This window comes from Heloderma suspectum, chromosome 6, assembly GCF_057233095.1.
Source record: "Heloderma suspectum isolate Gila_16-S chromosome 6, 16-S_ref, whole genome shotgun sequence".
Taxonomy (NCBI): domain Eukaryota; kingdom Metazoa; phylum Chordata; class Lepidosauria; order Squamata; family Helodermatidae; genus Heloderma; species Heloderma suspectum.
Genome location: NC_139463.1, coordinates 122,118,900 through 122,146,673, shown reverse-complemented (window position 1 = coordinate 122,146,673; position 27,774 = coordinate 122,118,900). Strand labels below are relative to the sequence as shown.

The window sequence follows — 27,774 nt, the reverse complement described above, 5'->3', positions numbered from 1 at the left end:
GAACGCCTCCCACCCAGCATCAGCATAATCCGCGGAAAGGTAAGTACCTTTCATACATCCCTACTTCAAAGGCTGTCACAGAGAGGAAGGCCAGGATCTCTTCTCGATCATCCCAGAGTGCAGGACACGGAAAAATGGGCTCAAGTGACAGGAAGCCAGATTCCGGCTGGACATCAGGATGAAATTCCTGACTTTTAGAGCAATACGACAATGGAACCAATTGCCTAGGGAGGTGGTGGGCTCTCCCACACTGAAGGCCTTCAAGACGAGGCTGGACAGCCACCTGTCAGGGATGTTTTGACTTAGATTCCTGCATTCAGCAGGGGGATGGATTAAATGGTTTTACAGGCCCCTATTCTATGATCCTATGACTTCATTATGATTTTTTCCTTGCTGCTGTTTGCTTACCACAGGGAACTATAAGCCATCTGCTGCTTTTTGTGGCACTAATGAGCAGCAGAGACTTTTAGTCACATTTGGGAAGAGAGTCATTTTTTTGCTACCAAATTGCTAGTTGGAGCTCAAACTCTGGAGAAGCAATTATCTCACCATGCAATTATTGAAATCATTATATTTAGGTTGACCTAGCCAAAGCTCCAAAGGCTTTCTAGAAGCCAGGAGAAAACAATCTTTAAGCAAGCCCCAAAGTACTTATAAACAAACCTCTGTGCCATGAAGATCTAGGAGCAGGGGCAAGAGGCAGGCAGGGCTCTGTCCGTTTGATTTTTGACAGTTTCCCATTTTTTCATGTTAGCAGCCAGACTTGAGATCCAAGTGTTGGCAGTTTCAGCTAGTACTCAAGAAGACATGCATCTGCACCCATTCAAAAGTAAGACTCATGAATTTCTCTTCTAGAGCTTTGTTGGCAGGACCAGCATCGTCCAATGTAGCCTGGTTAACTGAGACAGCAGCTATGGATGGACACAAGACAGTCCACATTTAGAGAGAGAGAAGCTTTGCTGCCAGGATGTTGTGGCTAATGGTGTTCCTGATTCTGCTGCCTCCTGTTGTATGCAAAGTCAGCTCTATGAAGTGCCCTGCGGATGATCCCCTCCTTATTCCACATGAGTGGTACCGGCCAGGTGGTCTCCTCATTGGTGGAATTACTTCTCAGATCTCTTATGTTATTGATGATGTCGCTTTTGATGAACACCCTTCAAAGAAGCTGTTTTTGATTCCATAGTAAGACCCCCCCCCCTTGGATCTTGTGAGCTTGTCCAGGTTATAAAGTGTGATTTAAACTACAGGCATTTAGACTAGTCATCTGTATCCATTGCTTTCTGGGGCTTGTGTATTCTACTAAGCTGACAGTAATTGTGGACTTAGTTCTCCCATCATGAGAACCCTTTCAGTTTTGTAAAGCAACATGGTGATGGGGATAAACTGTTTGTGTTTTAATTGCACAACATGTTTGGGCAACTTCTTTGCAGTACAACCATTGGGGAGGATATGGGGGAATGGAAAATTAAAGTAAATGGGGAAAGTGTCACAAATAACTGACTTCACACAGATGCAGAAATGAGGAAAATCTGTGAGAACAGTGAAATACCGCAAGATATTTGCACACACATGCACATATATACATAATGGGTAACAAGTTTTCAAACACAATTTTAAAAGATCAATTCTTGCTTCTAAAACACAGAATGAAAGGATTTATTTTTTTTAAAGAAGGTCCACAGAAAATATTGTTGGCTAGCATGATCTCTTGGGCTGGTAGATACATTGTGGTGTGATCATTTCATGTATTAATAACTTACAAAAAGCAATGAGCTCAAGGCAACCTGTCCGTGTTTCTTACCACAAGCTCCTAGGGACAGATGTTCTTAAATTTCTAGAATAAAAACGACGCTGCCACCATATATTTAGGTTGCACTGTGCCTTTTCTATACAATACTCATACATTTTTGGATGTCGTCATTACCCTCTGTTCAGTTGCACTTTTCGGTTGTACAATTGCAACAGCCTATCTTCTGAGACACTGTGATTCTCCCTTCATTCTGTTACTTTAAAAAAGATTTCTTGTACATTTCTTGTACATTTGAAATGAAATTACAATAAAATTACAATATAAAAAATTGAAATGAAATGAAATTACAATAAAATTAAATGACCATAAAATTACATAAAATTACAATGAAATGAAATTACAATAAAATTACTTGTATTCTCAAATATAGGGTCCATACTTAACCCAAACTTTCACTTCTCCAACTCAACCAACCCTTCCTCATAAAGCTGTGAGCTCCATACCACCGATAAGTGTCTGGAACATCAACCTCATTAACCTGCCTGGAACATTAACCTCAGGCTGGCCAAATCATTGAAAGGTCATGAGGTTTGCATGGCTTAGCAACAAATTATTTATTTTAAATCAATAATTGGTGTATATATACCTCTGTCTGTCTGTCTGTCTGTCTGTCTGTCTTTTTTTGCCAAAAAGCTACCAAGATGAAATAAGTGTTAATGACTGTATGCAATACAGCTGCATAAGATTCTGCCAAAGCACCGGCATAGTAACATAGAATGAAAAACCTCTCTGGGAGTCTAACAATGCAATCCTACCAATGTCTACTCAAAAGTAAGCCCTATTGTATCCAATAGGGCTTACTGCCAAGTAAGAGTAATACAATTGAAACATTGGTTTATTCTACTATGAAGTTTAGAACTGCACGTTGAGTGAACTTTGAGTGGGATGGGGAAGATCAATAAAATATTGCATTAGAAAACATTTAGCAAAACTAACAACACATCTTCCTGAACTGTAAAAAAAATAAGGGTTGGATCAAGACCATGGATTCAATCCTATACACAGTTATAAGTGTACTCAATGGGAATTACTTCCCATTGAACATGGGAACAAATTTTAACCAGCTTAGTCTGTTTTGGGCTCTAAGAAATGATTATGGCACACGTTTTAATTGGCCAGAGCACACGTGATAAGATACATGAAATGGTCACCTATGTGGGAGTATAAATACATGTAAAAGTATTATTCACAGCACAAATGCCCTGGTGCATACATTATATATATTTGAGTTTAAGCGTAAGGTGTAGATTAGCTTAGAAATATCAGTAGTAACATAAAGATTTCCTTATGATCTAAATAATTTCAGAAGAAATTACCGATATTGTGGCATCTCAACTGAATGCATTGTTGAATTCTACTCTGAAATTGTAAATTAACTATGTTGGCAGCATGGTGACAAAGTTCTATCAGCATGCCCTGGCCTTGGCATTTGCCGTAACTGAGATAAATGAGAAGCCTGAGATCCTGCCCAATGTCACACTTGGTTTCCACATTTACGATAGCTATTGTGATGCAAGGATGACCTATTGGAACACTCTATACCTGCTCTTCAAATTCCATAGATTTGTCCCCAACTACAAGTATGATACCCAGAAAAACCTGGTAGCCATCATTGGGGGACTTGGTGCAGATACCTCCTTCAACATGGCAGATATCTTAGGTCTCTACAACATTCCACAGGTAGGATTGTACTCTTCACTTGCTGTTACAGGAGTAATTTTGATCTTCAGAAAAAGGGAAGTGTACGACTTAGGCTTAATCCAGAGAAGACTGTATTTCTGTGGGTGAATGGTTCCTGAGTCTAGGGACATACGGTATCCTTCAGGGAACAACTCCAGATCAATTTCACTGTTTTCCTATATCTTGCTTTAACACTGGAGGCCCAACCGAAATGGTCTGCTTAACATCATATCTGTCATAGTGGCTGAAAATCCAGTATACCTCCAGCATAGTGGGGCTTCTATCAATTCGAAAGTCCCAAAGCAGGAATAAGTCATGTACAGGATTGTAAAATCCAAATAAATCAAATAAACTCAATAAAATATGATTGACAGAAGAAATTTCCCAGAAACTGAAATTGAGAAAATTCAGTTGGAAGTGTTGTGGTATTTAATTCTCACCAAACTTACAAATTGCTTCAAAAAATATTAGTGGCACAAATACTAACATGCATGCAAATCCTGTTCCTTCGTTGCCTCTAAAATCAGTACATTTCCTTTTAGCTTATGTATGGCTCATTTGCCTCAGAAGACAGTGGTGGAATGCAGGTCCCTTCCTTTTACAACATGGTCCCAAATGAATCCTGTCAGTATATGGGGATTATCCGGTTACTTCAGCATTTTAGGTGGACATGGGTTGGGCTTCTTGCTGTAGAAGATGACAGTGGAGAACATTTCTTGAAGATTATGGATTCATTGCTTACCCAGCATGGGATCTGTCTGGCGTTCACACAAAAAATTGCACGACAGGGCCACTGGGATAACTTGGGTGAAATGTCTGATATATTTTCAAGTATTTATGAAATTTTCACAGATGACAAAGCCAATACATTTATTATTAATGGAGAAGCTTTGACTATGGCATGGCTGAGAACTGCTATACTTCTAGGTAGTCCTGAAAATAAGAGAAACACGTCCTTTGGGAAGGTGTGGATTATGACAAGCCAAATGGATTTTGTGTCAGTAAGTGTTCAAAGGGGCTGGAGTTTCCAGCTCTTCCAGGGTGCCATTTCCTTCACAATTCACTCAAAAGATGTTCCAGGTTTCAAGGAGTTTCTTCAGATCATAAGGCCCGCCTGGACCCAGGAAGATGGTTTTATCAAAGACTTCTGGGAGCAAGCGTTCGACTGCACATTTCCAGATCCCCAGGAAATGATGGAGACTGATGGCTCATGTACTGGGGAGGAAAGGCTGGAGAGCCTTCCTGGCCCTCTTTTTGAAATGGGCATGATTGGCCATAGCTACCTTATCTATAATGCCATCTATGTGGTGGCTCATGCTTTGCATTCCCTGTCCTCATCTAGATCCAACCACAGAGAAGTGGTGGGGGGTAAAAAAGTTGACCTCCGGGATCTGCAGCCTTGGCAGGTAATTTCTCCAGAACAAGATCTTATTCCTTAAAAAGAAAAGAAAAAAAATGCATTTTTATGTGTGTGTGTGTGTGTGTGTGTGTGAGAGAGAGAGAGAGAGAGAGAGAGAGAGAGAACTCTAGTTATAGGTATATAGCTGAACACCTGAACACAAAACAATCCCTCAGAGATGGTTTATCAAAAGACAAACCCAAAATAAAAATACAACATGGGTAAGTAATATCACCAGGTGGGATCCAGACTATGTTGGTCACACTTTAGTCCCCTTGAAATCAATGGCACTTGAGTCAGGCATGGCTAGTATTGGGAAATAGATTTGTTCACATTTTAAAGCAAATGTACCTGATATGAACTTTTGAACCAATATGACAACCGAAACTCAGTTATTCTTCAAAATTTGTAATTCTCTGAATTTTGCAATGAAGTTCTGCATTTTTTTTTTAAGCAGACAAGTGTTTGTTTTAGTGAAAATGCATTCTGTTAGGAAAATTGCTGGCAAAAAATGAGCAGAAAAATGCATGGCTATATTCTCCCATTAATATCAATGTTACTAAAGCATAACTCACTTTGTCTGGATCCTATCGATAGCTAATATAATCATAGTTCCATTTTTACAACTTCTAATATCTCATTTCTAACCTTCTGGCATTGAATTGTAGTACTGGATACATGCATCCCAATGTTCTAGCAAATCCTTTCCTGTCATCTTTCCTTCCCAGAGCATCTTATACTACGTCTGATGCATTAATATTCTGAGTTATATACTTCTTTCCTATTAATCTAAAGTTCTGATTTTTCCAGTGTCTAGCCACCAGCATGTTAACCAAACCCAACATACTCCTTTTTTTTTTTTCATTCGATCAAACCATCATGCTACCGACTAAAGTGGGCACAGTGTTCATTGATAACTTATGTCCTGTATTTTATTTTATTTTATTTCCTCACAGGTACACCAAGCATGTTTAAAATCTGCATCTGTAAAAATTTGATCGATAGTTTATACGTTATCTCTCTGAAAATTATGAGACACATAAGACATTCACTTACATATGGCAAAGTGAATACATAATTTTGTTAAACATTTGTCTTTCTGCAACATCCATAATGGTGTCTCTGACTTTGGTGGGGCCGGGGATCGATTCTGGGTTTTAGTCAGAACCAGCCAGAACTCTAAAGGAGCTATCCCAGGTGTTGAACCAATTTTAGGGATGGGGTTCCACACCTTGGATACCTTCTTTAGGGTTCTGGCTGGTTCTGATTAGAACCCAGAATGGATTCACAGCCCCATCGAAATCGCCACCGGCCTCCATTGATCACAGCATTTGTCCTTCCATTGTGTACGAGAAATATTACTTTTATACATGTTCCCATCTCAGATGGATTTCCGTCTTCTCTTCTTATATCACTGATAGGGAAGGGATGTATGAAAATTTCAGTTCAGTTCACAGAACATCAAAACTTTGTCTGTTTGCAGTCCCAAACATGAACAGGAGTGTTTTTTTTGGAAAAATTCTTGCATATTGCTGAGTTTGTGACTGCGTTCCAAAAATCTGTATTTTTTATTGTTCACTTTAAAACACACACACACACACACATGCTTTTTCATGCTTCAGTCAACGGGGGTAATATGTGATGTGCGCTTAAAAAAACACATATTTTTCCCATTCAGACACAAAGAAAAAAAGAAAAAAAAAACAGTTCACAAACCAAACCAGGAGTGAGGTGAACTGAGCTTTGACGTAGAGTTCGGACAATCTGAGTGAGCTCAGCATCCCGTATTCTCCCATTCCTAATGTTTGACATTATATCACAAACTTTGGCAATATTTCCTTTCAAGAAATGTTGTTGGTGAAAATGTTTTCATATTGTATTAATAGCTTGTATATGTCATTAATTCTTTAGTAATTTCTAATTCATAAAAACTCAGAGATAGCTCATTCAAGTCAGATATAGATAAGTGGGAAATTTTCTGAACCAGATATTTAAAGCTAAGAATTTTGTATTTTTCAAAATTATAATAATCATAGATTCTTTCTAGCCTCTTTTGTTACATGACCTACTGTCACGGTATAACTTGGCTTTCTGAAACTAGGTATGTACGAAAGTGACTTACCTTTTCGCAGATTCTGTTCATGGTGGGGGGAGGCATTCCGTCCCTCCCCCCGGAATTCTTGATGGGGGAGGAGGAGATCCGGTCCTCCCCCCTGGAATCCTCGATGGCCGGCTGTGCTCCGCGGTGGCTCCACTGCAGCCGGATTTCCAGCCGTGGAGGGCTCTGGGTAAAAAACAAAAAACAAACAACGCGTACGCAAATGGCGACGGCTATGGCCACCGCCATTTGCATTCCTTATTTTTCGCCGTCTTAGTGTACGTCAATATTTACGTAGACTAAGATGAAGAAAAGAAAGGGGAACGCAAATAGTGTAGTGGGCATTTTTTTTTTTTTAACCCAGATGTGATAGGCTACGTAAATCTTTATGTAGCCTACCACGTCTATGGGGGAAAAAAAGAAAAAAGACCAGACTGCAAATGGCGGCGGCAGCAGCCGATCGGAAGATCAGCCACCGCCACCGCCGAAGCAGCTGCCATCCAGAACTTCCGCCCCAGGTAAGTCTCGTCCCGGGGGGGATCCGTGGGGGGTGGGGGGGTGGCAGGCCATTCCGCGATGGATTTTGGGGGGCCGAATGCACTGGCATTCGGCCTCACCGAGATCCGTCATGGAATTCTCTGACATCCCTATATGAAACAATTCAAATAAAACAGATACACCAATGGGGACATTCCAGGTACTAATAGTGGCTTATGTTTAACCCTTATCCTTAACACTGCATACCCAAATACATCTGATATTTAAAATTAATCCCCATAGCATGCACATTTCTTCACAAATAAAAGGAGAATACACATACAGACAAAAATGAATGCCTGTAACAGTATATGGACAACAGCAGCATACTGGCAACATGGAATAAGTGAAGTAAAGGGTTATCATTTGAAAGCATCTCCAGTCTAATATCCACAACTGAATTTAAAAACATTGCAACCTTTGGAGTAAGAAGTTGACATTCACGCCTCAAGACATATGAGAAATAGGACCACATCTGAATGAGCAGGATATGATACCAAAATTTGCTGAATCAATTTTTCTATACCCTCCTGTTTAAAAAAAAGGAAAGGAAGGGGAAAAAAAAAGACTATATGCATTAATGTTTCAATATCCCTAGAATCACAAGGGCAGAGTCTTAAAGCAAGGGCTATTTCTCCATATCCTCCTTCTAACCATCAACACTACATCACATGAAACCTTGCTGTTATATGTAAGCCAGACAGTACTGAGTACTTAGAAACATGTTAGAAATTGCGAGAAGTCGAATGAACACAGGTTTGGTTGGTTCTACAGCTAACTGCATTTGGTTGACTGGTTTTCACCTTCCGTATCCATTCTTTTAATTGTATAGAAACCACTGTTGATGGGACATTGCTGTTAACATGGCTGCCTGTTGACTCAAACATAACTCTGGCACTGCCAAACTGCCATCTCTTCCTTCCTTCCTTCCTTCCTTCCTTCCTTCCTTCCTTCCTTCCTTTGTTGAGTAGACATAGGGGTGTACGAAACCCCACTTACCTGGCTCCGCTGGAATCCTCGACAGGGGGGGAGGCGATCTGTTCCTCCCCCATGGAATCTTGCCCAGTTGGCTCTGCTCTGCTGCCAGGCCATGGAGCCTCCAGCTGGGCCAACCCGCAGCGGGGCCTCCAGCCGCTGCTGGGCTGGTGCAGACGCAAATGGTGTCCTGAGTAGGGGACGCCATTTGCGTCCCTATGGTAGCCCAATATAGGCTACGTAAATATTTATGTTAGGATGTATGAATCACTTACCTGTTCCAGTATGAGCATCCGCTGGGGAGTGGAGGCGCTCCATCGCTCCCCCCAGAATCCTCAATGAGGGGGAGGCACTCCGTCCCTCCCCCAAGGAATCCTCGACGGCTGGCTCTGCTTCGCAGGGATTCCGCAGAGCCGCCAGCTGGCTAGCAGGGACACAAATGGCGGCTGCCGTAGCCACCACCGTTTGCGTCCCTGTATTCAGCCGTGACAGGCTACGTAAAGACTTACGTAGCCTCTCATGTCTGGGTTAAAAAACAAACACGGATACAAATGGCGGCGGCTACAGCTGCCGCCATTTGCATTTCTTATTTTTGGCCGACTTAGTCTAGGTAAATATTTACATAGACTAAGATGATGAAAATAAGGGGGAACACAAATAGCATAGCGGGTGCTATTTGCGTTCCCCTTTATTTTTACTGTCTTAGTCTACGTAAATATTTACGTAGAATAAGACGGCCAAAAATAAGGAACGCAAATGGCGGCGGCCATAGCCACCGCCATTTGCGTATGCGTGTGTTTTTTTTTTAACCCAGATGTGATAGGCTACATAAGTCTTTATGAAGCCTATCACATCTATGTAAAAAAAAAAAAAAAAGATGAAGACGACTGCAAATGGCGGCAGCAGCAGCCGGTTGGAAGACCAGCCGCCGCTGCCACCGCTGAAGCCTCCGCTGGAGCCGCCGCCATCCGGAACATCCTCCCCAGGTAAGTCTCATCCAGGGGGGATCCGCGGGGGGTGAGGGGGTGGCAGGCCGTTCCGCCATGGATTTCGGGGCGCCAAATGCACTGGCATTCAGCCTCACCAAGATCTGTGGTGGAATTCTCTGACATCCCTAGTTTACATAGCCTATCACGGCTAAAGCAGGGACACAAATGGCCTCCCCTATGCCGTTTGTGTTCCCGTTTTATCCGTGATAGGCTACGTAAATATTTATGTAGCCTATCACGGATAAAATGGGAATGCAAATGGCGTCCCCTACGTCATTTGCGTCCCTGCTGTAGCTGTGATAGGCTACGTAAATATTTACATAGCCTATCATGGGCTAACATAGGGATGCAAATGGTATTCCCTACTCAGGATGCCATTTGTGTCTGCACCAGCCCGGCAGCAGCCGGAGCAGCTGCCGCCGGAGCCGAAGCTGCCACTGGAGCCGCAGCCAGGTAGGCTCCATTTTGCGGGGCTTTCGCGGGGTGGATGGGTGGGGGGCTTCATTCCCTCATGGACTCAGGGGGGGGAATTCACTGGAATTCACCCCCCCGGGATCCGTGGTGGAATTTTCTAACATCCCTAAGTAGACGTCAAATTTATCCTGGCAAAATATGCTTATTTCAATGAATAGATTAGTACAAGGTGAGTCTACTTCCAGATTACCATCCACACATAACTGATGAAATGGTATTCTACACTTTTTACATTGACAATGTAGTTTCACATTTCCTGCTGTAGATTCTTATCTCCTGCTGTACACTGAACCTGAAAAGTGTTGTAACTGTTGTCTGTTGAATTATTAATTTTCCATCTGATGTCAAACCAGCAAGGCTTGCATACAAGGTCTGTGTTAGATGAAACTACCTAAGCAATTAGACCAAAGAAGCTGACTGTCAAACATGGCACAAAATCTCAATTATGTTATTATCTCTTTGTGTCTTTTTCTCTTTCATTAGCTCCACCCATTTCTTCAAGGCATTTCATTTAACAACTCAGCTGGAGAAGCGGTTTCCTTTAATGATGGAAAGGAAATGGGGGGTGGATTTGACATAATGAACATGGTCACATTCCCAAACACCTCCTTCCAGAGAGTGAAAGTTGGATGGGTGGATCCCAATGGCCTTGAAGGAAAAGAATTAATCATTCATGAGGATATAATTCAGTGGCACACAGTTTTCAACCAGGTGTGGGTTCTGGGGTATACAAGGACATGGGCTCCATTCTCCAGATGGGCAAAACTGAGTGTCAGAAATTTCCTGTCCCACCTGGCCTTTTGAGGAATTATTTCACTATAGAGCATATTCAAAACCTAGATGCAACACAGAACTGCTGAATATCTCTATTCCTATTTTTAAAACAAAGCTATGTTTTCTAATTCTGGGCCAAAGATTGAAAATGTTTCAGTTCCAACTGTGAGTTCTGTAGGTGGGCCAAAATGACACCCCATTAAGGTGTGTGTGTGTGTGTGTGTGTGGGGTGCATCTGAGATGGGAGGTGGGACAGGTATGCAGCTTACCTTACTTCACCTTACAGGATGGCCAAGAGTTTTCTGTTTTGTATTACGTTTTTGGGGGGTGGGGAAGGCACGTGTTTGTGCATTTTTTAAAAATCCACATTTTAAAAATTTGTGGAAAACGAATGTTAGATTTGTGCAAATTTCCCTGTAAAATTTTGCACACATTTTAAAAATGAACACATTTTTAAAATGCACAACTTTTAAAATTGTCCATGCTTTAGTCTATGGGGGAGATTTGCACAACTTTGGAAATTTGCACAAATGTGGGTGGTTTCCCCCCACATTTGATAGCAGTTCATTTTGCACAATTTTCCAATTTACTCCAAATGAACAGAAAGTTCAAACTGAGGAGAGATGAACAGCAAGTTGATGTTTGCAGAATCTTGGCAAGGACAACAATAGTGCATCACTCTGAGTAGTGCATAGCTTTAAAGAAATGTTTTAACAAACAAGATAAAATTGAAAAATTTTGGCAATATCATAGGGTTAAATAAAGGAGCCAGCATAACTCCCCCCAACTCAACCCAAAATCTTTGTAAATGTTTGTCCCAAGAAACCAGTAGATATTGGGCTTCTTCTCTGGGGAAGCTGGGCTGGGAGTTTCATCACAGTCTTTTTGTTTTATGTAGAAATGAAACTCTATCATGCTTAATTTAAATAAGTAGCCAGTGTAGTGTAGTGGTGAGAGTGACGGACTGGGAGCCAGGAGATCCGGGTTCTAGTCCCCACTTGGCCATGGAAGCTCACTGGGAGACTTTGGGCCAGTCACAGACTCTCAGCCCAACCTACCTCACAGGGTTGCTGTTGTGAGGATACAACGGTGAGGAGGAGGATAATGTAAGCCGCCTTGAGTTCCTTGCGAGAGGGAGAAAGGCGGGGGATAATTGCAATAAATAAATAAATAAATAAATAAATAAAATATGGCTGGGATCTGGAGAACTCAGGAAACACACACACACACACACACACACACACATCTTCATGGGTCACCAGGTGGCCATCTCTGTTTCTATTAAATATGGCTCCTAGCTCCACCATAGAGCACATACAGTAGTTTGTGTGTAAAAGGTGGACACTACATTCTTTAACAACACCCAGCCTGATGTCATCTGATCTTGGAAGCTAAGCAGGGTCAGCCCTCTTTAGTACATGGCTGGGAGATGGCCTCGGAATGAGGCTTCCTGCATTGAGCGGGGGGTTGGACTCGATGGTCTTGTAGTCCCCTTCCATCCCTATGATTCTATGAGGCCTCTATGATGCTTTTGCCGGTGTTCATAGAGAGTTAGGAACACAGGGTCAGACCATTGGTTCATCTCGCTCAGTATTGTCCATACTGATGTCTCTCCAGGAGCTCAGGAAGGATACTTTCCAGGGGTTGAGCCTGTGACCTTCAGCATGCAAAGCATGCGGTCTACCATTGAGCTACACCCCTCCTTAGTTCTAGTTCTGAACTTGATGAACCAGGGATCTGACTCTGTATGAGGCTGCTTCCTATGCAAATTGTCTGGGGCTTTGTGCTCAACTACTGTATTTGAAGATCCGCAGGTAATATAATGGCTTGATTTAATCTTTGCCAACCTACACTCCTTTCATCTGTCTGGATAGGTGCTTCCTCTATCTGTGTGTAATGACTACTGCCATCCTGGTAATCAGAAGAAAAAGAAGGAAGGGGAGAAATTTTGTTGCTATGAGTGTGCTCCATGCCCAGAAGGGGAGATTTCAAACAAGATTGGTGGGTATATTTTAGCTGGACATATAAAGTAAGGGTTGAATTCAGATGTAGACTGATGCTGAGGTAGATTGTTCCACCCCTTTCACAGAAGCCCCTTTGCCCCCTGGAAATGCTACCCAGAAGACCAGGTGACTCTGCTGATTGAGAAAAGCTGTGATTTGGAGGAAAAGGGATATCTAAAATTCAAGTATGGGCACCTTCCATGTGTGGAGTAGGGATGTATGAAAGTCACTTACCTCTTCGACGGGGTGATTTCTGCGGAGCACCTCCCCCCGAAATACTAATCTGACTCGCTCTGCACCGCGGAGATTCCGCACAGCCGCCAGCTGGGGCCACCTGCAGCCAGACATCCAGCCGCTGGGCAGCTTTCCAGAAAAAAAAAACACCCACGTACGCAAATGGTGGCGGCTACGGTGGCTGCCATTTGCATTCCCTTTTTTTCACTGTTTTAGCCTATGTAAATATTTACATAGCCTGTTATGGCAAAAAAAAGGGGAACACAAATAGCTTAGTGGGCACTATTCACGTTCCTTTCCCCCCCCCACTGTTTTAGCCTACGTAAATATTTACGTAAGCTTTTATGATGAAAAAAAAGGGGAACACAAATAGCACCCACTGTGCTATTTGCGTTCCTTTTTTTTTGCCCTAATAGCTTACATAAATATTTACGTAGGCTAAAACAGCGAAAAAAAGGGAACGCAAATGGCAGCCACGGTAGCCTCTGCCATTTGTGTACACTGTTTTTTTTTTTTGCTTGCCGTGATAGGCTACATAAGTATTTACGTAGCCTATCACGCCAAAGGCAGCTACGCAAATGGCATGGTGGCTGCCATTTGAGTCCGCAGCAGCTGGCTGAGAGACCAGCTGCCTCCGCCACTGCCAGAGCCGCCGCCGCCGGAACATCCACCCCAGGTAAGCTTCATCTCGGGGGGGATTCCACAGGGGGGTGGGGGTGGGAGGCCATTCTGCCACGGGTTTTGGGGGGCTGAATGCCAGTGCATTTAGCCTCACTGAAATCCATGGTGGAATTCTCCACCATCCCTAGTGTGGAGACCTTCTTTGCCTGAAAGGCAAACTCTGGATCCAACCCTTAGATATTGTAAACAAGCAATGGAATTGGTTCAAACACAGTTATGATGGTCAGCCGAACAATTATGATGAAAATAGCCCTCAAAATAAGCTACATCAGCATGAGCAACTATTTCCATATGGAACACAGAGAATCGTCTATAACTCACCAATGAACCAATGTGAAACCTATTCCCTTTTTTCTTTGTCTTTTCTTTTTCAGACATGGATGACTGTATCAGATGCCCCAAAGATCAGTATCCAAGCAGGGACAAGGGTAGATGCATCTTTAAGACAATCAGCTTTCTCTCTTATGAAGACACCTTAGGGATCGGTTTAGCCTCAGTTGCGCTTTCATTTTCCTTCATCACAGCCCTGGTGCTAGGAATTTTTATTAAGCACAGAGACACCCCCATAGTCAAAGCCAACAACCGGGACCTCACCTACACTCTCCTTGTCTCGCTCTTGTTGTGTTTCCTCTCTTCTTTGCTTTTTCTTGGACTTCCTGGGAAAGTGACCTGCCTTCTCCGACAACCCACTTTTGGCATCATCTTCTCAGTGGCTGTTTCTACTGTGTTGGCCAAGACTGTAACTGTGGTTGTAGCTTTCATGGCCACCAGACCAGGGTCCAATATGAGGAAGTGGGTGGGGAAAAGACTGTCAAACTCCATTGTTCTTTCATGCTCCCTTATCCAGATAGCCATTTGTGCTGTGTGGCTGGCAACCTCTTCCCCATTCCCTGATTTAGACATGTACTCAGTAACTGAAGAAATCATTTTGCACTGTAATGAAGGGTCAGTCACCATGTTTTACTGTGTCCTGAGCTACATGGGCCTATTGGCCATCACCAGCTTCCTTGTGGCTTTCCTAGCCCGTAAATTGCCGGATAGTTTTAATGAAGCCAAGTTTATTACTTTCAGTATGTTGGCATTTTGCAGTGTGTGGCTCTCCTTTGTTCCCACCTACCTGAGCACGAGTGGGAAAGACATGGTGGCTGTGGAGATCTTCTCCATTTTGTCCTCCAGTGTTGGGTTACTGGGTTGTATCTTTTTCCCTAAATGCTACCTCATTGTGCTGAAGCCTGAGTTGAACAACAGGGAGCAACTGATGAGGAGAAAGAATTAAAGTATCTGTCCAGTTATTCTCCTATTACTGCACATCATTCTTCACACACATATGCAAATTCACATGAGTACATGTGTCATTTTAACCCAGAAATGCTGGCCATGGGGTGCACACAGCAGATTTATGGACTGTGTTTCAACAATGGGGGACGGTATTCAAACAGGGAAAAGTAGCTCAAACACAAATGTCAAAGTTCATTGGTACATTTTTTATTTTACTACAAATATCTTACAGAAGATAACTATGGAGATAGTAGCTGAGTTCTCATGGAGGCCATCTCCTGAGCATAATCATAGCTGCAGACTTGTGCTGGCTGTTCAGCTTTGCAGGAGGAAAGGTTTGCTGAGGTGAGAGTTTAGTAGGGATGTCAGAGGATTCCATCACAGATCTCAGTGAGGCCAAATGCCAGTTCTTTCGGCCCCCCGAAATCCGTGACAGAACGAAGCCCCCCCCACCCAACCACCCCGTGAAAGGCACGCGAAATGGAGCACGTACCTGGTGCCGTTTGCGCTGCTTTGCAAATGAGAGATCCTTTGCAAATTTTTGCCATGATAGGCTACGTAAATACTTACATAGCCTATCACGGCTAACGTAGGGATGCCATTTGCATCCCTGCGGAGGCTGTGATAGGCTATGTAAATTTTTACATAGCCTATCACGGTGAAAGACATGGGTGCAAGTGGCAGCCGCTACACCATTTGTGCCCCTGTTTTTTTGCTGTGATAGGCTATGTAAATATTTACGTAGCCTATCACGGCAAAAAAACAGGAATGCAAATGGCGGCTGCTGTAGCTGCCACCATTTGTGTCCGCAGGCTCCGTACGCCTGCAAATGCAACCGGCCAGCGGCTCTGCGGAGTTGCTGTGGAGCAGAGCCAGCCAGGTTAGGATTTCGGGGGGAGGTGCAGAGCGCCTCCCCCCCACCGCAAATCACCCCTTCGAAAAGTTAAGTGACTTTCGTACATCTCTAGAGTTTAGAAGGGATTGAATAGGGAGATTGAGATCTCTTGTGTTCTTGGGAATGAAAAAACAAGTGTAGTGGGTGATTGTAGAGAATAGGGAGGAAGAAGGTAGAAAGAGGGGCATTTGGGTTGCTGTGAGGAGATGTGATCAGACCAATGCCCAATATACAACCACCATAGCCATAAGGGGAGATGGGGTGTACCCATTGTTGCAATGACATAAATAAACACTTTTCTAGTGCTTTGTGCATTTGCCTCTTATTTCCACAAGCCCATGCAATCAGATCTTTATAGTTGACCACATTTCCAGAAAAGGTTGCCAACTGGAAGGGACAAAACAAAAATGAGGAAACAAGAAGAGGTGTAGCGAGGGATCCTACCCTCAATCCTTTCCAGTGGTGAGGATTTGGTGGAATTAAGCCCCTCAAACCCTGGAAGGAACTAATCCAAACCCAGGCACAACTGGGTTGTCACAACTTGCATAACTATACCCCAATGGTTGCAAGAATTCTTAACTATTGGCATTGCAGTTCCTGCTTGCAAACAAAAGATGTAAGCATGGTAATTCCAGAGCCAGCAAAGAGGGTACCTATGCCATATTGGGCCTGTGAACAATGGCTATTGTCAAGTTGCAACTTCGCAAAAACCTATTCAGCCCTTTTGATCCCTTTGCTCTATACCTTGAGGGTGTTTCCTATTTCCCATGAGGTGAAATCACTTTGCGACGGGTCACTTGCATACGGCCATGTTCATATTCCACCTGACTTCAGGTCCCGCATTTTATGCAACTTTGATTGGCATGGTACTGTCAGACCTCCCCTTGTGTACATGACCTGAGCAACATGGATGGGGTAGGGTGGGGTGCAGGGATTATTCTCCCAGGGCATCCCAGGGACCATAGAATGTCTCAGAAAACCACTTCCAATATTAGAGACAGTGCTCCATTCTTGGAAAGGGGAATTGGAGATCTGTGCCCCACCTATGCCCCCTCTCAACTAGCATGGAGAGAATTAGGGCTGCACAAATACCAACCCCTGACCCATTTTAGAGGCCGATTTGTAGCTTTGGAACTGGTCCTGACCCACCTTGGGCCAGTCCAGAGCTAGGCCAACCCGATTCGGCCTGCAAATCAGGAGCAAGATCCGTACAGCTCAAGTGCCCCCCTCTGCCCAGCAGAGCAAGCCCCACAACTCATCCAGCTGTGCAGAGCCCATGCCCACCCCCTGCCCAGCCACATAAGCCTCCTGCTCCTCCTTACATGGACCCACCCCCCAGCAACATGAGCCCCCTGCTTCTTACCTGGACCAATGGGAAGCAGCTGTCGAAGTTGGTAAGCTGGTAAGGAGCAGGGGGCTCGTGTAGCTGGGTGGCTGGCTGTCCATTTGCGTACGCATTTTTTTTTCAAAAGTCACCCGTGATAGGCTACATAAAGATTTACGTAGCCTCTCTTGGCTGACTTTGAGAATCTAGCCGTGATAGGCTATGTAAATCGTTACGTAGCCTATCATGTGCGTGTGTGTGTGTGTTTTACTTTACTTTGTAATGGCGGTGGCGGAGAATTTCCTATGTAGGGATGGCAGAGAATTTCTCCAAGAATCTCCAGGAGGCCGAATGCCAATGCATTTGCCCCCCCGAAATTGGTGGTGAAATTCTCTGCCGGCCCCCCGCCTCCCCCCCGGGATGGGACTTACCTCGTGCGAATGTCCCTCTCGGCAGTGGGTCCCGGCGGCGTTTCGGCAGGGGTGGCGGCGGCGGCCGGTCTTCTGACTGGCTGCCACCGCCGCCATTGCAAAATAAAAAAGGAAAGTTAAAAAAAACACACCCGTGATAGGCTACGTAATGATTTACGTAGCCTATCATGGCTAGATTTCCAAAGTCAGCCATGATAGGCTATGTAAATCATCACGTAGCCTATCATGGGTGACTTTGAAAAAAAAAAAGCGCGTACGCAAATGACGGCGCCCATTCCTTAGTTTGGCACGTCTAATCTACATAAAGATTTACGTAGACTACTGTGAAAATAAGGGCAATGCAAATTTGCGTACGCAGTTTTTTTTTCAAAGTCACCTGTGATAGGCTACGTGACAATTTACGTAGCCTATCACGGCTGACTTTGGAAATCTAGCCATGATAGGCTACGTAAATCGTTACGTAGCCTATCATGGGTGTGTGTGTGTGTTTTTTACTTTACTTTGTAATGGCGGTGGCGGAGAATTTCCTATGTAGGGATGGCAGAGAATTTCTCCACGAATCTCCAGGAGGCCGAATGCCAACGCATTTGCCCCCCCGAAATTGGTGGTGAAATTCTCTGCCGGCCCCCCGCCTCCCCCCCGGGATGGGACTTACCTCGTGCGAATGTCCCTCTCGGCGGTGGGTCCCGGCGGCGTTTCAGCAGGGGCGGCGGCGGCGGCCGGTCTTCTGACTGGCTGCCACCGCCACCATTGCAAAATAAAAAAGGAAAGTTAAAAAAAACACACCCGTGATAGGCTACGTAACGATTTACGTAGCCTATCACAGCTAGATTTCCAAAGTCAGCCATGATAGGCTATGTAAATCATCACGTAGCCTATCATGGGTGACTTTGAAAAAGAAAAAAAGCCCGTACGCAAATGGCGGCGCCCATTCCTTAGTTTGGCACGTCTAATCTACATAAAGATTTACGTAGACTACTGCGAAAATAAGGGCAATGCAAATTTGCGTACGCAGTTTTTTTTTCAAAGTCACCTGTGATAGGCTACATGACAATTTACGTAGCCTATCACGGCTGACTTTGGAAATCTAGCCGGGATAGGCTACGTAAATCGTTACGTAGCCTATCATGGGTGTGGGTGTGTGTTTTTTTTTACTTTACTTTTTTTTTCGCGGCCGGGTAGACGGGGCGCTCCTCCCCAGCCTGAATTTCGGCCGGGTGAGGCGGGGCGCCTCCCCCCCCTCGCCTGAACTTCGGGGGAGAACCGACGTGCCTCCCCCCCCACCGCGAAGCAAGCTGCGGGACCAGGTAAGTCCCTTTCATCCATCCCTATGAACCAGCCAGCCTAGATTGCTGTTCACGATCAGAACAGGGTTTTTAACTGACTTCATCTCAGCCGTGTCTTCAGGTTTCAGGTACTTCAAAGGACGCTCTTCCATTTTCACTCGACATCTTAGTCATTCCACTTTGGGTCATTCGAAGTGGGTCACTTGAAGCAACTTGGTGAGCTGCCACCAGCACAGGAGGGTTTTCAGCCAGGCTGAGATTCACTTCCTCTCACTCTGTCCAGGCTGCACAGTAATACACAGCCATGTCCTTGGGTTTCAGGTTGTTCATTTGCAGATACAGCTGGCTCTTTGAATTGTCCCTGGAGATGGTGAAGCGCCCTTTCACAGAGCTGGCATAAGAGAACCGAATGCCATCATCAAATATCCATGCGATCCACTCCAGTCCCTTCCCAGAAGCTTTTCTCACCCTGTGTGTGCTGTGGCTGCTGAAGGGGTACCCAGAGGCTTGGCAGAGAGGTGGAGGGCCTCTCCGGGCGTTTTGACATCCCATCCAGACTCCACCAGCTGGTCCAGGTCTCCCATGGGACACCTGGAAAGAAAGAGATAGGACAACCAGGGATGGACAAATCTGACAGTTTCACTTTCTTCCCACTTTCCTTAAAAACAAAATTTTAAAGTTCTTTCCCTACTGCCAGTGAAGACATGTGTGATGTTTTATACATTCTTATCAAAAACAAACTGAATCAAGATTCTCAACCATCTGTGCTGGCCAAATTTAATACATACTGGCACTCTCATCCCAGCTTGATGGTGTTGTACCTGCCTCCCATATATCTTTTAACGATGAGGAGCCTGTCAGAAGAAAAAGAGAGAGAGCAACCTTCATTCAGAACTACAAACACATTGGAATATACAGGAATTCAAACACAGGCATTTAAGAGTTATGCACTCGAAGCCCTGGGCCAGGGGGGATGAATCTGTTATTTTTGTTTTCTCCCTCATCATCAAAATCATCATGATCTCAAGCTCTTTATGTCCTGAATATGAAAAAAAGTGTGAATTTGGGAAAATTCTTATCCAAAACAAACTGAAATGAAATTCTCATCCATTCCTAATTACAACATTCTATTCACATTAATCCCTAGAAGGAACAAGTCTTTTGTAACCTGAACCAAAGGAAATTACCTCTGAAAATGGCTACAAAGACAACAAATTGAAGCCAAAACATAATCTTTTCTTCTGATGTTTTGAGAGAGAATGACTGGAAAGTAGTGACCAGGAAACTGGGTTATCTCTCTGAGTGTAGCACAGCAGAGAGAGTGTATATGTCTGATTTAAAGAGGAAGTTGCCCCTGTATTTGCATATCCCACAGGATAAAACTTCAGCACAGTTGCTATCACAACCTTTGTTGTTCATTTGTTAAGTCATGTCCGACTCTTGGTGACCCAGGCCTTCCTGTCCTCTGCTCTCTCCTGGAGTGTGCTCAAGTTCATATTCATTGCATCGGTGATGCTATCTAGCCATCTCATTCTCTGCCATCCCCTTCTCCTTTTGCCTTCAATCTTTCCCAGCATCAGGGTCTGTTCCAGGGAGTTTTCTCTTCGAATTAGGTAGGGGTGGATGAAAGTCACTTACCTGTCCTCGAAGGACGTTCGCGGTGGGGGGGAGGCGCTTCGCTGCTCCCCCCGTGAAGTTCAGGCCCGAGGGGAGAGGCTTCCCGCCTCGGCTCGGCCGAAATTCAGGCCGGGGGGGAGGCTTCCCGCCTCGCCCGGCCGAAATTCAGGCCGGGGAGGAGGCTTCCCGCCTCGCCCGGCCGCGAACGCGAAAGTTAAAAAAAAAACACAAAAACTCCTCCTGATAGGCTACGTGACGTAATATAGGCTGATAGGCTACTACGACGATTCACGTAGCCTATCATGGCTAGATCTGCAAAGTCAGCCATGATAGGCTACGTGAATCGTCACGTAGCCTATCATGGGTGACTTTAAAAAAAAAAAAAAGCACGTACGCTAATGGCGGCCCCCATAGGGTCGAAAGACCGGCTGCCGCTCCCGCCCCGCTCGAACACCCGCCGAACCGCCGGCCGGACCCACCGCCGGGAGGGACATTCGGCTAAGGTAAGTCCCGTCCCGGGGGTGGTGCGGGGTGCGGGGGGGGTACGGAGGATTTCTCCCCGAAACTTGTTTGGGGGGCCGAACACGTTGGCGCTCGGCCCCCCGAAGTTTCGGGGAGAAATTCTCCGCCATCCCTAGAATTAGGTGGCCAAAATAGTTGAGCTTCAGCTTCAGTATCTGTCCTTCCAATGAGCAGTCAGGGTTGATTTCCTTTAGAATGGACTGATTTGTCCTCTTTGCAGTCCAGGGGACTCATAAGCGTCTTCTCCAGCACCACCATTTGAAAGCATCAATTCTTCAGCACTTAGCCTTCCTTATAGTCCACCTCTCACAGCCATACATTACTACTGGGAAAACCATAGCTTTGCTTATACGGACCTTTGTTGGCAAGGTGATGTCTCTGCTTCTTACTATGCTGTCTAGGTTTGCCATAGCTTTCCTCCCAAGGAGCAAGCGTCTTTTAATTTCATGGCTACAGTCACCGTCTGCGGTGATCTTGGAGCCCAAGAAAATAAAATCTGTCACTGCTTCCATTTCTTCCCCCTACACATTATTTGGTATATGTTCAGCAATTGTTTAGCATCCATATGGAGTTTGCTAAATCCCCATATGCAGGAATCTTGGCTTCAAGGGATGTGAAAGTGAGGCAGATTTTGGGAACAAATGCTGCTGCTGCTGCTATTATTATTATTATTATTATTATTATTATTATTATTATTATCTAGCCAGTGTGGTGTAGTGGCTAGAGTGTTGGGACTGGGAGCCGGGAGATCTGGGTTCTAGTCCCCATTCGGCCATGGAAGATCACTGGGTGACTTTGGGCCAGTCACAGGCTCTCAGCCCAACCTACCTCACAGGGTTGTTGTTGTGAGGATAAAATGGAGAGGAGAAGGATTATGTACACTGCCTTGGGTTCCTTGGAGGAAAAGAGGCGGGATAGAAATGCAATAAATAAATAATTATAAATAATAATTCTTTTTTAAAATGGAGCCACTCTGCAGCGTATGCAGTTTCTTTAATCTCTTGTGGTTAGATTACCTGGCTCCACCAGGTTCTGCAGGTGGGGGGAGGCGATCTGTTCCTCCCCCTGGAATCCTGTCTGTCCGGCTCTGCTCCGCAGCCAGGCCGCGGGGCCTCTGGCCAGGCCAACCTGCAGTGGGGCCTCCAGCCGCTGCCAGCCTGGTGCAGATGCAAATGGCGTCCTGAGTAGAGGATGGCATTTGTGTCCCTATGGTAGCCCGTGATAGGCTACATAAAAATTTACGTAGCCTATCATGGATAAAATGGGAATGCAAATGGAGGGGATGCCATTTGCATTCCTGCTTTAGCCGTGTGATAGGCTACATAAATATTTACATAGCCTACCACGGGCTACCATAGGGATGCAAATGGCATCCCCTACTCAGGACGCCATTTGCGTCTGCAGCAGCCCAGCAGCAGCTGGAGCCACCACCACCAGAGCTGAAGCCGTCGCTGGAGCCACAGCCAGGTAGGCTCCGTTTTGCAGGGCTTTCGCGGGGTGGAGGGGTGAGGGGCTCTGTTCTGCAGCATATTCTGGGTGGCTGAATTCACTGGAATTCGGCCCCCCTGGGATCCGTGGCAGAATTCTCTAACATCCCTAGTTAGTTTCCAGCCAAAGGGCGGGTGGGTACCCACTAGATCAGATGTTTGGGAAGAGGCCTCAGTGATTCTGTACTGCCTCTGTTCCTTCTTTCTGCCATTCTTGCAGCAGGTCAAGGTTTGTCTCCTGCAACATGTGAAGAAGCAACTATCAACCTCAGGTTCCATTGAGCCACACACTTGATTGGCATAACTTGAACTGGAAGCCTTTTAGTCTGGTCAAATTACCATAGATGACTCTATTACTAGATGCTGGTACAACATTATGCGCTGTACTCTGATAATGGCTGTACCTGTGGAAGTTGTACACTGCAGAAGGGTGAGAATTTCATTCAGTTTATTTTAAATAGGAACTTATGACAATTTATAAATGTCTGTATAAATTTGACGGAAAGAATTGGAGACTTTAAAAGAAACGTGTGAGAAAGCGAAACTGGCAATCCATCCATCCCTAATTGGTAATACTGTATACTCTATCAAGTTGAGTAATAGTTGTTGCAACCAATCAGATATGTGGGGTATAAATGTAATTAATAAACAGGTCCTATGAACATGCCCCAGGCCCTAATCTCTCCTGGTGTACATTGGTTCCATTCTATCACTTTTCCCCAATACACCTGTTTGGTTTTGATCCAGTCAGTTTATGCCAGTTCATGCCTATGTAAGCTATGTGAGCAATTGTATGAATTGTGCAGAGTGTGGAAATGTGGAGCAAGTCTGCCTTGTGGCTTAAGAGAGAATTGCTGGAAATTCTCTTCAAGAGTCATGCATACTGTCAAAGAAGCCAACAGTGGAGGAAAATAAGTAGTCTCATGGCTGAATGCACAAAGTGTCATGCTCAGCCATCCATTCTTAATTCCCTCATGGCCTATACAGTGTTATGTTCTTCATGCCATGGCTGCCCCCTTGTGAGAAACAGGTGGAGGAGAGTTTCTAGGCCTTGGTATGATGCTCCTGCAGTAATATGTGGATGAGACTAAAGGGAAATCTACGAGCTCTGTAGGACCTTGGATCTTCTGGATCTCACCAAGTAATGCATCCATCACTCCCCATGGAAAACAGAGAAGTAGGGTAAGAAGAAGGAGGATTCACACTAGAGTTGTATGAACTCATTTCAGTTCATTTTTGATCAGGATTTTACCTTCCAAATTGAACATGGACTGGGATGCAATCTGTGGTCAAAGTCTGTAAATTTTCCGGCTTGCAATGTGATTCACAGACCAAACACATGTGTTCGACAATCAGCATACATTTGAAAAATGCACATAAAAATGTGTATTTTTGAAAAATAGGCACACATACAAACATGCTTTCATCAATGGTATTGCATACATTTCAAAAACATGCACAAATGATGTGTGCATTTGGGGAAAAAATATGCACGAAAATACACATGGAATTTTGTGTGAAAAAAGAAAAGCTCACAATCTCATACAGACTCGAGTCAGGACTAGGGATGTCAGAGAATTCCGCGATGGATCTCGGGGAGGCCGAATGCCAGTGCATTCGGCCCCCCAAAATCGGTGGTGGAACGGTCTGCCCCCCCACCCCCCCGGGACGAGACTTACCTGGGGCAGATCTTCCTGGCGGCGGCGGCTCCGGCGGTGGCTCCGGCGGCGACTCTGGCAGCGGTTCGGCGGCAGCGGCGGCCGGTCTTCTGACTGGCTGCCGCCGCCATTTCTAGTTAAAAAAAGAAAACATGATAGGCTACGTAAAGATTTTAAAAAAACACCGTGATAGGCTATGTAAATGTTTACATAGCTTATCACGGCTGACTTAAAAAAAAAATAAAAAATGTGCATACGCAAATGGTGGCAGCCATGGCCGCCGCCATTTGCGTTCCTTATTTTGGCATGTCTTAGTCTACGTAAACATTTACCTAGACTAAGACGGCGAAAATAAAGGGAACGCAAATAGAGTAGACGCGACGCTATTTGCGTTCCCCTTATTTCCGCCGTCTTAGTCTATGTAAATGTTTACGTAGGCTAAGATGTGCAAAAATAAAGAACGCAAATGGTGGCGGCCATAGCTGCCGCCATTTGCGTACACGCGTGTTTTTTTTAAATCAGCCATGATAGGCTACGTAAAGATTTACGTAGCCTATCATGGCTGACTGCAGGGATGCAAACGGCGGCGGCTACAGCCGCTGCCATTTACGTCCCAGCTAGCCAGTGGCCGGATGTCTGGCTGCTGGCGGAGCCGGCCGGTGGCTCCACAGAATCCCTGCGGAGCGAAGCTGGCTGGCCAGAATTCCGGGAGGGAGGAACGGAGTGCCTCCCCCCCGGCCAGGATTCTGGGGGGAGGGACGGAATGCCTCCCCCCAGCATCAGAATAATCCGTGGAAAGGTAAGTCACTTTCGTACATCCCTACCTGAAATCCATCACGGAACAAAGTCCCTGCCGCCTCCACCCCATGAAAGGCGCGCAAAACGGAGCACTTACCTGTTCCCATCCTCGCTGCCTTGCGAATGGCAGCCGTTCTGCGGCCGCCATTCGCTTCCTCTTCTTCATAGCTGTGATAGGCTACGTAAATACTTACGTAGCCTATCACGGCTAACGCAGGGACACCATTTGCATCCCTGCGGAGGTCGTGATAGGCTACGTAAGTATTTATGTAGCCTATAACGGCAGCGGGGGGGAACCCAGCATGCGCAAATGGCAGCGGCTACTGCCATTTGCGTACACTGGGGTTTTTCCCCCTGCCGTGATAGGCTATGTAAATATTTATGTAGCCTATCATGGCTCAATACAGGGACACAAATGGCGGTGGCTATGACAGCTGCCATTTGCATCCCTGCAGGGTTGCCCAGCGGCTGGATGTCCAGCTGTGGGCGGCTGGAGCTGGCCGGCAGCTCTGCCGCTTGGCCGCGGAGTGGAGCCAGTCAGCAGGCAGGATTCCGGGGGGAGGGATGGAGTGCCTCCCCCCCATCAAGGATTCTGGGGGGAGGGACAGAGCGCCTCCCCCCCACAGCGGATTGCCCACATTGGAGCCAGGTAGGTGTTTCATACATCCCTAGTCAGAACAAGCTTTGAGATGGAATCTGGAGAACTTCAGTGTGGCCACGTTTTGCTGATTTACACATCCCTACATCACACAAAGGGCCGCGGTGGCTTAGTGGTTAAGATGCTGAACTGCAGACTGGAAGGTCGGCAGGTCAGCAGTTTGAGACCCGAGTGCTGCGTGACGGAGTGAGCTCCCGTCTTCAGTCCCAGCTTCTGCCAACCTAGCAGTTCGAAAGCAAGAAATTGCAAGTAGATAAATAGGTACCACCTCGGCGGGAAAGGTAACAGCGTTCCGTGCACCTCGGTGTTCAGTCATGCGAGCCACATGACCACGGAAGTGTCTTTTGACAGCGCTGGCTCTTCGGCTTAGAAACGGGAATGAGCACCGCCCCCTAGAGTCAGACACGACTGGTTGGGGACACCTTTACCTTTACCTTTTTTTTACATCACACAAACCTCTCAGCCTTCTTATTTTTGCAGAGCCATCTAGGGGACGGAACTGAAATCCTGACTTGAATTGTCCATCTTGATACCCCAAATTTCAAATAAACATTTCCTGGGATAATTAGACAAATTATAATAACTGACGGGAGGAGGTATTGCACAGCAGAATAGTCAAATAGGTTTTCTGCTATCACAAAGTGCCATTGGTAACAAGGCTTGAATTAAGGATAGTAAGTTGCTGATATGAAAACACTGATATAACTTGTATCCAAGTAACTATTTTGTCATGCCCTGACACAAGTGACTCAAGGAGACATTTTACTTCAGATTTACAGAAGAGGGGGAGAGGGTTGTCAGTGAACATATAAAATATAATTAAAGTATTCAACAATAAAAAAAATTATCTTATTAATGAGTATCCCTATAATTTATTATCAGTAACTTACACAAACTCATGAGAGTGTAAACAACTGAAAGACTCTCTTTATATAATTTCTTTCTTTCTTTCTTTCTTTCTTTCTTTCTTTCTTTCTTTCTCTTCCCTCTCTCTAGCTTCTTTCTCCTGACTAATTGTGGCAACTTCCTGTCTTTACCTCCAAAAGGTTTTTGTACGAGGCTGTATCACTATGTACCAACCAGGATCCACCATGATTGAAGCCTTGACAAATACTTCATTTCCTCTTAGCTTCAGATAATTGCTTTATGTCTCCATGAGATGGGAAACCAGCTCCGGTAAATACTTACAGCTGTGCTGGTGTATAGAGTGCCTTGCACCAATGTAGGATCTTCAGTAACATTGCAGTCTTGCTTGAAAAGTCTGTGTTGGATGTTGTTAGACTCCAACTCCCATCTGCCCCAGCCATCATGGCCATTGCTCAGAGATTACATGAGTTGTAACCCAACAATATCTGGAGGGCCACAGTTTCCCAACCCCTGAGATCAGACGTGTCGTGTTCTATCCTGTAGGAGCCAGGTCCACTATATATAGTATAATACTATATTGAAGCAATGAATGAGAAGCGAATTAATAATAAAAGTGCATGGAAGTGGCCCCTTAACTACAGTAAGTTAGAAAAAAAAGGTTCCACCATTAGAACCCTCAAACTTCTACTGTTAATGACTTGAAACACGGCATCCATGGTCTACATGATAAACTCTACAATTGTGTAAAATTACAAACCCATCCAAAAGTGCCACAGGTGAAGCAAGTTAAACAGCAGTGAAAATTGACACATTTGCCCTTTGACACATAGGGATGTTGCAGGCACCTGTTTTGGTCCGCAAATTTAACGGACTGCTGGCTAGGGATGTACAAAAGTAGGGATGTTAGAGAATTTCGCCACGAATCTCGGGGAGGCCGAATGCCAGCGTGTTTGGCCCCCCAAAATTGGTGGCGAAAAGGTCTGCCCCCCAGCCCCCAGGACGGGACTTACCATTGGCAAATCCTCCTGGCAGCGGCGGTTTGGCGGCGGTGGCTGCAGCGGCCGGTCTTCGAACCGGCTGCCGCCGCCGCCATTTCCAGTAAAAAAAAAAACGTGATAGGCTACGTAAAGATTTACATAGCCTATCATGGCTGAGTAAAAAAAACAAAAACAAACCGCGCATACGCAAATGGCGGCACCCGTGGGCACCGCCATTTGCGTTCCTTATTTTGGCACAAGTAGTCTATATAAACATTTACGTAGACTACGGTGAAAATAAGGGGAACGCAAATAGCGTAGA

At 45.1% G+C, this 27,774-nt stretch overlaps 2 protein-coding genes across 2 annotated transcripts; one reads left to right on the top strand and one right to left on the bottom strand.

Moving 5' to 3' along the window:
• Window positions 1–3,199: 3,199 nt before the first annotated feature.
• On the top strand, window positions 3,200–15,946 carry LOC146342952 (vomeronasal type-2 receptor 26-like). The gene is made up of 4 exons (XM_084808667.1): window positions 3,200–3,490; window positions 10,446–10,673; window positions 12,611–12,737; window positions 14,029–15,946. Exons 1-4 carry the CDS (start codon window positions 3,200–3,202, stop codon window positions 14,928–14,930), a joined length of 1,548 nt encoding a protein of 515 aa, XP_084664793.1. The 3' UTR covers window positions 14,931–15,946.
• Window positions 15,947–18,751: 2,805 nt separating this feature from the next.
• On the bottom strand, window positions 18,752–25,114 carry LOC146342951 (uncharacterized). Its single transcript, XM_084808666.1, has 4 exons — window positions 25,048–25,114; window positions 24,174–24,285; window positions 19,657–19,722; window positions 18,752–19,459 (listed from the first exon to the last, which is right to left on the bottom strand). Exons 1-4 carry the CDS (start codon window positions 25,096–25,098, stop codon window positions 19,287–19,289), a joined length of 402 nt encoding a protein of 133 aa, XP_084664792.1. The 5' UTR covers window positions 25,099–25,114; the 3' UTR covers window positions 18,752–19,286.
• Between the last annotated feature and the right edge of the window lie 2,660 nt (window positions 25,115–27,774).